Genomic DNA, 13,310 nt, shown 5'->3' on the forward strand with positions numbered 1-13,310 from the left:
GAACTATTTATAGAAGTGAAAATTTGAAAAGTTATTGTAAAACTTTTGAACTTTTGGTAAATAGAAATTTAGGTAAAAATTTATAGTTGTAAGTTAGTTACTGAATGGATATTTACCTAAGTTTTCAGATTCGTAGGAAAAAATATATATATTAGAATGTTACAAATATGAACCAAATGTGGGTGCAGCAGAGATGGTCAAGGCATTCAAGAGTATTGATGTGACCAAGATTTGAACCTTGATGACCCCAATTTGCCTTATTGATTGGAATTTTAGTCCAACTGAAATTCAATCACGTGGTGGGATATTGAGATTGACGTGGCACGTGAAGAACGGTCTACGAAACGCAATACCCTCTCCGTCTATTCAAACAAGCAGGAGGAGAATTTCCTTTCCATTTGTCTATTGACCACGCTAAAACCTAATAAAATGTTAAACTCACTGCAAAAAATATTTCTATGGTTTTGTACTTATTGATAGTTTTCCTTCAATTAATCTAACGATAATGCTGAAATTTATTGCTAAAAAACAAACGATGAAAAAAGAATTAATTGAAGATCGATTTAGTAAAAGCCCTGTTTATGAACATAATATTTTTGTCATAAATCTTCATTGACCGTCACAGGTTGTCCTACAACTCTTATTATCATCTTCATTAGCATAACACAGTAGGTTGCATTTAGAGAGAAATGAATCGCATACTTTTCTTATGTACTCTTTAGAGGCAGGGTAGGAGGTAGTGGGGATAATAGGCTAGAAAATATTGACACTGGAGGCAGGGGTAAGTCGGATGACTTTGAACTCTAGCAGGCAGAATGTGATAAGCCTTGTTCCCCACGTTTGAAATTGCTTGGCTGCTAGCAATGGGGTAGATAGTGACTCTCCTTGAGCGACAACTTTGGGGTTGCACATCAGAAGATACTATTCAATCTTGTGCAAAATAAAGCACATAAACACGATGAAAAATGAAGTAACAAAGAGGTTTCATATATATGTAAAAAGGGCATATATGTTTTCCATAGGTGTATATATTTTTACCTGGATCGGAGGTTTCTACCAGATGGTCGTTGGGTTGCAAAGAATTGGCCGTTATGTTCCGGATTGCAAAGCATTGGAGCTAGGTTGATTGGTTTACACGATAAGTTGAACAAAGTTTGGAAGAAAGCAAGCAGCCAAATTCGTTTGCTTGCACGACATATCCAAGGGCCGGTCCCTTGGCTAGCTTTGCTGTTCATTTGTCTATCTTTGACGTACATATATACGTTCTTTTCGAGCCCTTCCATTAATTATCAGATCGAATATGCTGCTTCTTGTTCCGTCCGCTTTATCTTTCTTCTCCCCTTAGCTAGCTAGATACCAGCTGCGCTTAGAGCTTTCCACAGATTATATCGATCCATCTATCACTAATTTCTTTCTTTCTAATCAGGATATATATCCACTTAATCTTTCCTTAGAGACAGACTGATCGACCAACGTACAATGGGAAATTGCCTTTCCCTCTCATGTTCAACCAAGAACATCATGGCGAATCCGATCGAAACCACATTCAAGCTTCCCTCTCCATTACCCAGTTGGCCATCTGGTAAGTAGTCGATTCGCACAGATTGATCCCACTAGCTCTTCTATTTAGTACACATTAATCTGATTATGATGTGTACCCCGCTGCAGTAAATTTCATTTGATTTCTCAGCTTCTAATTTATCTACTTTTTAAGATACATTACAATACAAGTATGTTAGATATATACACACGTAAGATTGAATTGGTGTATAGATATATACAGGTATATTCATGTTCCGCATGCATGCAGGTAGTGGGTTCGCAAATGGAATCATACATCTGGGAGGATTACAAGTATGCCAGATTTCATCTTTCAACGAAGTATGGGCAACCCATGAGGGAGGACCAGACAACCTTGGGGCAACCTTCTTCGAACCTTCACCCCTACCCCAAGGATTCTATATGCTCGGTTGCTACAGCCAACCCAACAACAAACCCCTTTTCGGATGGGCCCTTGCTGCCAAAGCCGACGATCACTCCTCCTCTCCATGGCCGGCTTTACAGCAACCAGTTGATTACACTCTGGTATGGAGCAGCGAGTCCGTGAAGATGAAGAAAGATGGTGATGGATACCTCTGGTTACCCACTGCCCCGGAGCGTTATGCAGCCATAGGCTATGTTGTCACTAGCTCTCCTGAGAAGCCGTCCCTTGATAAAATCAGGTGCGTTCGATCTGACCTTACTGACCAATGTGAAGCTGACTCGTGGATCTGGGGACCCCCTGGTGGCACCATTGATGGGTTCAATGTATATAGTCTCACACCCAGCAATAGGGGCATCCAAGCTATGGGTGTCCCCGTTGGCACATTCCTAGCCAGTAATGGTAAAGCAAATAATATAGCTTGTTTGAAAAACAATAACACCCAACCACACACTTGTATGCCAAACCAAAGCCAAATTGATGCAATACTTCAAGCTTACGCTCCGTTCATATACTTCCATCCTGACGAAGCTTACCTCCCTTCTTCGGTGGGTTGGTTTTTCACAAATGGAGCACTTCTGTATAGCAAGGAACATGTAGAAAATCCCGTTCCAATTGAACCCACGGGCTCTAATCTTCCACAAGGCAGCTCAAATGATGGCGCCTATTGGTTGGACCTACCGGTCGATCAAGGCGCCAAAGAACGAGTGAAAAAGGGAGATCTTGTTGACGCCGAGGCCTACTTACACATAAAACCCATGTTAGGCTCAACATTCACTGACATAGCTATTTGGGTCTTCTACCCTTTCAATGGCCCCGCAAGGGCCAAAGTTGAGTTCTTCAATGTTTCGTTGGGGAAGATAGGTGAACATGTTGGTGACTGGGAGCATGTCACATTAAGAGTCAGCAATTTTACTGGCCAACTCTGGAGTGTCTACTTCTCGGAACACAGTGGAGGAATATGGGTGGACGCTTCTGGGCTTGAATTTCAAAATGGCAACAAACCGGTGACATATGCATCTTTGCATGGACATGCCTTCTATTCCAAACCAGGACTTGTTTTGCAAGGGAATGGAAGCATAGGAATCAGGAATGATACTGCAAAGAGTAAAATGGTAATGGACTCTGGACTGAGGCCTTCAATAATTGCAGCTGAGTATATGGGCGCGGCTATCATTGAACCACCATGGCTTAACTACAGCAGGAAATGGGGTCCGAAAATTAGTTATCAGATTTCGGATGAAATAAAAAAGGTGGAGAAGCTCTTGCCTGGAAAGCTCAAGACTGTTTTTGACAAGTTTATCAAAAGTCTACCAGATGAAGTATTGGGAGAAGAAGGGCCTACAGGTCCCAAGATGAAGAATAACTGGAATGGAGATGAAGTTGTTTGAAGGCTTAGCGGTATATTTGTTTAGGTAAGATTGGATATTTTAACTGTAAAAGAGATCGAAATTCTTGGTATGCTATGTTAAAAATATATCCAACATAGGTATATTGAAAATGTTGAGCATTCTCTTAAAATTACAGATGTAATGACCATGCATATACGATCATATTCAATATTGATTTTCCATATACAGTATGAACAAACGATATGAGAGGGTGATTGGAATGACTTGGTGATGATCTTACCAGCTATAGATGACATGGAAACTCCACGTTTCTAATTCTTTTGAAATCCTTTCCTTCTTAAGTTCAGGGTATCAATTCAGATAAATGTTTCCACCACATGAGAAATGGTCTGGCTTATACAATCCATCAATGCCTCAATGGATCAATCCCGACCGTACCGGAATCTAACCCAAAGAAATGCATCTTGCTTACGGAGCTAATGTAGAAAGACTACGAATAACAAAAGGAATATCTCAACTATAATTTTATTATTATTATTGAGCACTTCATTAGTTCCAAATTTGACAATAGTATAAAGGAATCTGTCATAGTGTGGTCCAATGAGCATAAGTTCCCCACACATAATATTGTACTAAAAAATAAACCTCAAAACAAGAACACACCAAACATGAGTAAAGCCAGACACAACCATTACTCAAAGAAACTCTCATGGGAATCCTTCTAATGAGGATCACTAAAATGAGGACTAATTGAAGACTTTCTAATCAACGGTTTAGAAGATCTACTTTTCGATTACATTACAGCTAATCAACTGTTAGTGTTTATCTAAGCATGAGTAGATCATTTCTGAAAATTTTCTTCCAAATTGCTAATTGTTAAGATACTGTACTAGATCAAATCAATGGACGAACCAAATCTGTCAAACATAAACCGTTCATGTTCATAACTGCTAAATCACAATTATGAACATTTTAACAATTTTCAATTTGCTTGAAAAATTGCATAAATGATCTACACATAAATATCTAAAAATCTAACGGTTGATTTGTAATAATGTGACCGAAAGGTGGGTCTAACAAAAATCTTCAACTAGCCATCATTTTAGTGGTCCTCATTAGACGAGCTCCCCCTACATATTGCTCCATATAAATTATTAAAATCAACTAAAACTAAACTAAAGGGCTTGCGCTTCCACTCCCGATCTAAAAATAAAACAAAGAACAAACATTAATTAAGGACCAATTGGGCTTCCAAGCCCATGAGTAGACCCCAAACCAAACCTTAGCCACCAAGGGACCAACCAAATAACTGTGCCGCTGCCAACGATATCATCTCCACTAGCTTCATCCCCGCTAGCGTCACCACCTTCTCCCAGATCAAGAAACCAATTCAAAGGGCAGAGGCAGCCCACCGGAAATTGCTTGGTGAATTCCTTTATTGCCATCAAATCTGATTCTGGGTGCAGAACATAAATTTGAGCCCCAAACTAGCCGGGAAGGATCACAGTTGAATCAGTCAAGCCGAGACGATCAACCAGGCATGGGTAGGTGGACTCTATTACTGTTGGATCATCTGGCTTTGGGCATAAAACCAATGCCGCTGCGACGTCAGCACCTGACATATGTTGGGTAATAGGGAGATCGAACTGGAAGGGGGATGAGAGTGAGGGATTCTAATGAGAAGAGGGGAGGAGATGGTGAGGACGATGGAGGGAGACTGAGATCGAGATAGGAAAACTTAATAACATTAAGCCTTGTGATGACATAGTATGTCTAGAGAAAAGTTTCTCTCTTAGGGCGAGTTTGGCCCAGAGGTGATTAATTTAAAATCGGCTTTAGCTGTGATGTGAGAATAATCAGCTGTGAAATTAAGTAGCTGGGTGTTTGGTAAACTGTGTTTTTAAAAGTGCTGTGAGTACAAAAGCAGTGTTTAAGTGTTTGGTAAACTTTAGTATAAAAGTGCTGTGAGTTTAGAAAATGACCAAAAAGGACATGATGTTACTTATATATCGTGACTTTCCGAAGTTCTGGGGTTTTGAAAATTTATTTAAGGAAATAGAAATCAAGTGGCGCGATCTGAGCCGTCAATTTCCTCCACCATCCAATCTGGTCCGTTGATTTGGCTTTAAAAGGAAAGGAATTGGCCTAGAAAGCTCGAGAGAGAGAGAGAGAGGGAGCTTGGAGTCAGAAGGCCACCGACCCGGAAGAGAAGCCTGACCGGAACTTTCACCTCCGGCTGTAATGATGCAGCTGAAATAGCCTCACAATTTAACCCTGCAAAATGTAGTTGTTAGTATAGGATAAGCAGGGATCGTTCAGTCCGGGGATTGTAGGGTACACCTACACAAAAAGGTCAATTAACAAATAAAAGAATAAAATGGGGGTTTTGGAATTTTGTTTCTAATCTACTAAAAGTAAAAACAAAGCAAATAAAACTATATACAATGATCGACTTCCCTAACCTAGACCAATACCACTCAGAAATTACCAAGTGTAAAAACAGAAAATCTATTTCAACATGCTACAAAAATGTGCCCATCTTTAATGCCTAGATAAGAGCTCAAATGAAAAGCCTCAGCGGATCAATCCACTTATCTGATTCATTCTAATGTAGGCTTGGATCGGAAAAGTCCTTACCAAGCCTAATACTACTAATTTTCGAAAACACTCAGCGTAATTCTCTTAACTAGTAGTATTATCTAACCCTCGAATCAACTCACACGTGCAAATTAACCATTAGACATAGAATTTAACACGTAATTTCCAGAATCGTTTAACCATTGAACATAGTTTTTACCACTTTTTAGAACTAATTGCTACTTGTTTAACTCAGCGTCTTAACAAATAATAATTATTCTTGGCAAATTAAGCAAACACACAAGAACACTCACCATTATTCTAGCATGCAAACTTATTAACCTAACTCTGAAAATTACCTAAACACGTAAAAGGGCACAAGATTGTAACATGCATCATAAAAGAATTCTTGAAATTAACTCAATAATAAACAGAAAATCTCAAAAATATTAATAAAAATATTCTGAAAATTCCATGTCTCCAATTACTCAACTCACAAATTGAAACACACAAAACCGAAACAAAAATTATAAGTAGAGTCATAGTTACACTTTGAAGCTTTCCTCAGCGGCTTAGCAACAAGGTGATGAACTTGTCTCTACTATGGTGGTGGAGCGTCCTTGACTCAGCGCCTTAGAGCTTTGTAGATTGATGGATGGATGGTGGTCACGGTCTTGTAAGATATGGAGGTTTAAGGAGTGAATTGGGCAGAGTCTCAGAAAAGTTTTTTGGCCAGGAAGTGATAGGCAATGAATTATCTTGGCTGGGAAGTGATGCAAATTCAGTTCTGGACGTTGCCTATTTATAGGGGAGCATTGGTTGGCTTTCCCAACTGAAACGTCTTCTTTATGGCCTTAACTCCTCTCATAATGGGGCAATTCCTTTAATTTCCAAGCTGAAACGTCTTTCTCTTTTATTCCTCAACTGAAAACGTCTTTCTCTTATTTATTTTCCAGCTGAAACGTCTTTCTCTTTTATTCCTCAACTGAAAACATCTTTTCTCCTTTATTTCCCTTCTTCATTGCTTGGTCAAATATCTTAATGCTTTATTTTATGACTCCATCATTGCTGTTTCCAAGAGTTCAACCAGGCAACGTTTCCTACAACAAGCAAGAGAATATCAGAATTTTCTAGAGAAAATAAAGGGAAATTAAAATGTAAAGACCGCAAAAATAGTTGACAGTTAGGAATCCTGATCCAGCTAGGATTTTTCATGAATTTTACTTTTTCCGCCTATTTCACTCCAAACACTCAACAAGACTGTCAAAATGACTTAATGACTCAAAACACTAAACTAAGGGAGAAATAAGGCTAAAATGAGGCACATAATTAATAATATTGTCACACTTTTTTGCTCCTATCATGTAATAACCCGAAAATTAGTGCCAACTATAGAACACTATATTATTAACTATATTCGAAAAATCTTTATTATTGAGCTCAAGACTCTCATCTATGTTATTTTTGTGATGCATGACATTTTAGTACTAATTATTGTAATTTTTTTTTACCTTAAGAAAACACTAAAGTTCTTTACTTATTAATTGGGTAAATGTGCATATGGATGTGTGTGTGTACATACATATATATATTTAGCAAGTGGATTTATGCTTTCTTTTATTTATTACTTTTTTTAATTTTATCTTATCATTTTAATCATTTAACCTAAATAGTAATTAGTCACTCACCTTATAATAATTAGTCACTTACTTATTTTATGCTTAATTCTAGCCTATTTAAGCATATGATCTGATCATACTTCCTACAAGCTTGAAGATCAAATGCAAAATTGATCAAAACTCCCTTAGTTGAAGAGAAAACCCAACTAGAAGTTCATCACACAAATCCTTCACCCTGTCTTAAGAAGTCCCCTTTTTGTGAAAGAAGTCCAAAGTTTGATCACAAGACCTTCTGAGTTCCTTAAGTACGTACATAAATACATTTCTATGTTCTTTTGTCTTTAAGATTTATCAAACTACATAATCAATGATAAGATGGAAAAGGATCTGCTTTGCTGCAAACCAGTATTTTCGTATATAACAAAATCTATTTTGTCAAAAATATTTACAGTATTAAATTCCTCATCAAAATTTCTTCAATTTAGGCTTTTTAATCACTAAAAAAGGTTAAGAAATGAAGAAGTTATGGCTAATCAAAGTTTTCAACTTTTAAACTCGCTGGAAATCTCATACAGCCATCACAACTTCAAAAATTCATATCTCCCTCATTTCTTATCCATTTTCTACAAAATTTATATCAATTTGAAGCTTAGGACCTCTACTTCTGATCTGGAGAGTTTTTAGAAGTAATGGTAAAATACACAGTACGTAATTACTTAGACATCAAAGGACAGTATCAAAAATATCGGTTTCTGCACAGTTATGGTTCTTCACCATTTCTGGACTATATCACTCTGATTTGGACTACATGACTTATTCCATTGGATTCCTTGTGAAAAACCCTTTGAAATGGTGTACTCAATTGACTAATTCAGACTTGTGATGGACAACATAACACATCTTGAAGTTTGATGACTCTAATCGGAGAACCATGAATACGGTTGATGAACTTCAACGGATTTGGACATAAGGACTGAAATACTAACTATAATATAATTTTGTTAAATTGTTTATAGTTACTTATTTAATGATTGTGCTTTATTATTACCTATTTTACTTGATTTAAATTATGTATAAGCTTCTTTTTAATTATGTTGTTTGCTAGTGAATTTACTTATTTGTGTTATACAATTATGTTACACATGTTTTCATATGAGATTACTCCTAAGTATATGTATATATATGTGTGTGTACATATACATATATTACAATCTATAACTCATAAAGATTGTATTTTGTGAATTTGATTATGTCTGAGAAGTACAATTGTGAAGCCAGGTGTTATCTACTACCCCGTGCTTAAGTGAATTACTAGTAAATGTGTTATGTGGAAGTTAAGCTGTGGGCCCTAGTCCCTTCAGATAGTGCACTATTATACTCTTAGGAAGGGTGCTTACTTTGAGTATACATGCTTTGGTAGTGTCCTTAGTATGCTGCGGCTTACCCGTGCTTTGATATTATGGACCCTAGCACGTGGATTTATGATTTGTTACCAGTCAACCTGGCTTTCCCGTGTTTTGGTATTATGGACCCTAACACGTGGATTTATGATTTGTTACCAGTTAATCCGAAAATTCACTAAAAAGAGAAGTGTACTTATATTATTTTGATCAAATATCTGTCTGCGATATATATATTATCAATATGTTATGGTGCTAGGTGAAAAGAGAATCAAGCATGTATTGCTTAAAGTTTATTTCACATATTAATGCTGCAATATTTGTTGGTTCAATAAGGAGATGTGATTAAGTGATTTATTACCAGTCTCATAAACCATTCACACGAATGAATATATTTGTGTATATGTGTGTATGTATTGTGTGTATATATATACATATTTAAGAATTCGTATGAACATATAAATGGTTCTTGGTACATTTTATTTGGTTGTTCAGTTTTGATTTCTTATAAGACACATTAATATAAGAATGTAAGTTGTGTACTTACTGGGCTTGTGTTGCTCATGATACTACACCTTCTTGTTTTCAGGTATTGAGTAGATGCTTGGGGAAACGGGATGAACCTACTAGATAAAATAATATTTTTCTACTACTATTTCTAGTGAATACATGTACTGATTCGAATTTTGCTTAACTTTGGTTATGTAAATATATTACCGATATTTGTTTTCTAATAAAAGTACTATTCAAACATGTATATAATTTCTTTTTCCTGTTGATTTATTCAAGAAGAAAATTTTATTTGTTTTGACTCACGTCACAAATTCACGAGCCATATTTCAGTACAATATTGGCCTTGGATTTGGGGGCGTGACACCGGCCACCCCACGACGGCGCACGGGCACCATCCTCTTCATCTCATCGTACCCGTCACGTATGTGGCCGTTGATTGTCTATGCACCGGACGACGAAGAAGAATCGACGGTGAGAAGGTCCGACTGCTCCGGCGAGTTTCAGCGAATTCTGGCCACCGATTGGCTTGCATGTGGTATGAAACCTCATCTTCTCGTCATGGTCTACATGTCTGTGTGATTATTTTCTGAATTCGATTAGGTTCTGATGATTTTTGTTTTTGGGAATTCTCAGCTTCGTCGCGGTTCCTCGACGCCGGCGACTTTTCCAACTCTTCTCAGCTTACTCCTGGCTTCGTTGCATCTGTTGAAGAAAGCTGACCACGATTAGAGTTGGAAGTCATGAACTTGCTGGGTTGTAGACATCAAATCCTCAGTCCATGCTCAAACCAGTTTCAGCAGTGTTGGGATATAGATGAGGGCAATATAGGTACACATCTCAACTTCTGAAATCTCTTAATCTAGAAGCATCACTTTTGCAACTTGTGGATTGTAGCATTGGGAAGTGGGAGATTGAATTATAATCACCAACCTCTTGTTTTACCAAACACCCATCCAACTTAAATTATGGAATAAGCAGCTTAAGCTGCTCTAACCTCGGGGCCAAATTGGGCCTTAACCTTATTTGAAAGTCGGAACTATAGATTTTAAACTTTTCTAACAAATGTGAGTGTTAAACAAAGACTCATGTAATGTGGTAGGTGATCACTCATGAAATTGTATTGTTAGTTTTTCTGTTGGTTTCCAGCCTGTAGAGACCTCAAGAGTCATGTATGTCGGGTTCCGTTACCTGTCAAGAAAAGAATAGGTTAGGGGGTAGATCGGGGTTGCCGGCGTATAACCCTCTGATGCCTAAGTTAGTATCGGTATAAGATGTTGACAAAGTAATGGTACAGAAAGGTATAGTTTTGACTTACCTAATATGGAAGGCTTTATAGCCTGGTGATGTCTGGATTCTGTATCCATATCTTGTTGACCCCCATAGGTGGTTCCGGTCCACATGGATGCCAACGGCCTAGCCTGTCCCATCGGGGAGGCTCTGAGGTATTTCCCGATGGGTTTGAGGTGAGTTGTGATGACTGATTAGCCCTGTTTTTCTGGTGCTTGCGCTCGATATGCATATAATATAAACAATTAGAAATGGTGATATGACATCTAAGTATAATATAAACAGTTGGAAATGGTGATATGACATCTAAGTCTAACATAAAATATACCACATTCTTTAATACTTAATTATGTAAAAATATTATGAAAATATAGAATTTTCCTCATGAAGCAAGCATGGAGGCTTTTTAACAGTAAAATTACGTTGTTTTACTCCAAATGAACTTTTATCTATATAGATACAAAAATTAAACATTATTATTCTTTTTTATAAGAAAAAGAAAGAACAAACTAGATCGAAGAGTCTATACGACACCTAACCTTTAAGTTTTTAAATAAGAGCAGAGGGCGAAAGAACATAAGCAGAGGTAACAAGATGTTGTAGCCACTGATGTTAGCATAGCGATAATAAAGCCATGTCGACAGGCTACAAGGACAAAAATGATAACTAACACTTTGAAAATTTTTCAACTTATGAAATGTGCTTGTCGCAAACACAACTACTTAAATTACTTAGTTGAAAACAAGCTAAATTTAAGTTAGGCTAAAAATGACAATTGTCTAAGTTGGGACTCCGCAACCTTAATATTAGCATAACATAACTTTTTCTTTTTCTTTTTTTGAATAGAAATAGATATCATTAAGATCAATAGCCGGCAAAATTTGCCAATGGCTAGAGTCTAACTGTACTTACAACAAGATAGCCGGCAAGAAAAACCAGAAACCCTATTCTAAGCAAAACCAGACTCATTACGTACAAGTCGATGATAAGCTCGCTAAAATTAGCGAACTTATAAACAAAGAAACTTCGTGTCTTCTAGGGAAAAATCATTGACTAGCATCCCCATTGGCCAGTCGCCCAATTGCGGTACCAATAGAAAGCCACTTCCTAGCAAACAAATAGGAGCACCTCCTTATTCGTAAGCCGCTTGAAAAAATACAAATCTTATTCCAGATAATTACCAACTCCTATAGAAGTCTTAATCTGACAACGATTGGTCATGGACCATCAACCGGCCCAAATGCCCAAGAAGGTCCACCTCTTAAGCTAGGCCCATCCTCTACTAAGTGACAGAAGAGGGTGGCAAGACACCCTCCCTAATGGCCCACATCATAGAGCCCATCAGCCCAAACCCAAGCAATGAGGACATCAGCCTTATCCCCCAGTGGCCAAGCTGCTTTTGCCGCCATCCATCCCTCCTGCGGCCTGCCGTTCCACCGCAGTATCAGAACCCAGCAGAAAAATCGGACAAAGACCGGCAAAGACTACACCGACTGCCCCATACAAACCGCGCCTCTCGTGCTGTAAATCATTCCCCTGCGCAGCCGCCGGAATCAAACAGAATGGCCTCGAATTCCAGCCGTACTTGAAGTCACGTGTAGGTATAAGGTTTACACTTGATGTGTTGGCATCCCTATACAAAGCATTGAAGAAGCCTACAAAGTTCATCAAAACTGATCTCGGAGAATTTTAGGTAATTGCATCTCATGCATAAGCACGGGATTGCAACACGTGTTGCAATCCCCGAGTCAGCCCAAGTCAGTCCTAGTCAACCCTACGTTTTTGGGAGTCCAATTTTGGAAAATATCTTTTGATTTTTAGATTTGATTTTACAAATATATTTTTCAACTGATAAAATCGTGCTTTTGAAGTCCTAGGTGATTTAGGATATATTTGTTTATTTTAATTGGATATCTTTTATTAAAAGATCTTTCCTAGTAGGAGTCCAATTAGGGTTAAGTCTTAATTGTTGAGAATTTATTTTCTCCTCAATATATTCAGAAAAGTAGCGTTGATTGTGTAGGGATTTTGATGCAAGAATTATTGTGTGTCTTGCTTGCTTAGAAAGAGTTCCATAGGAGTCCATGAAACACTTGTTCTGTGTCTAAGTGTTTCATTGTTTATTCATATACATGCATTAATTCTCTCGAGATCAGTAGAGAAGATTGGTGGTGCAAGTGGAGCGATATTTGCATATCATTCAAGTGAAGAAGAAGGTCAAGATTCAAGATAAGCACCTCTCTAGTGAGTTTAGAGATTGTAGCCGCGTAGAGAGCTATATGTGTTTGTAAAGAACCATATCCTTCATCAATAAGTTGATTGATTTTATTTGGGTTCTCAAGAGTAAGAGCCGCGCAGTGTTTTTAATTTCAAAATTGAGGTTTTCACTGCGTAACCAAAATTGTGCTTTATGTGTGAATTTTTGATTTCTGTCCAGTAGGGATTGCAACGTGTCTATCAATCCCCGAAACCAAAAAAAAACGTTTCATCCAAGTATTTTCATTACGCTCTAAGATCTGATCAACAACCCTTCGAGTCCACGATCTACTAGAGGCCAGAGACAGGCCTAACTCAACTCGAG

The 13,310-nt window shown here is 37.7% G+C and overlaps 1 protein-coding gene across 1 annotated transcript; it reads left to right on the forward strand.

Annotated features, from left to right (window-relative positions):
• The first annotated feature begins 1,268 nt into the window (after positions 1 to 1,268).
• LOC112173313 lies at positions 1,269 to 3,556 on the forward strand. Its single transcript, XM_024310928.2, has 2 exons — positions 1,269 to 1,582; positions 1,811 to 3,556. Exons 1-2 carry the CDS (start codon positions 1,480 to 1,482, stop codon positions 3,370 to 3,372), a joined length of 1,665 nt encoding a protein of 554 aa, XP_024166696.1. The 5' UTR covers positions 1,269 to 1,479; the 3' UTR covers positions 3,373 to 3,556.
• Positions 3,557 to 13,310: the final 9,754 nt, after the last annotated feature.

The sequence above is a fragment of the Rosa chinensis genome, chromosome 1 (genome assembly GCF_002994745.2).
Source record: "Rosa chinensis cultivar Old Blush chromosome 1, RchiOBHm-V2, whole genome shotgun sequence".
In the NCBI taxonomy this organism is placed as follows: domain Eukaryota; kingdom Viridiplantae; phylum Streptophyta; class Magnoliopsida; order Rosales; family Rosaceae; genus Rosa; species Rosa chinensis.

Excerpts from the sequence above, each read along its gene's own strand:
- LOC112173313 (XM_024310928.2), top strand. The coding sequence starts at position 1,480 with ATGGGAAATTGCCTTTCCCTCTCATGTTCAACCAAGAACATCATGGCG. Across the intron at positions 1,583-1,810 it reads ATTACCCAGTTGGCCATCTG|GTAGTGGGTTCGCAAATGGA; the intron begins GTAAGTAGTCGA and ends GCATGCATGCAG.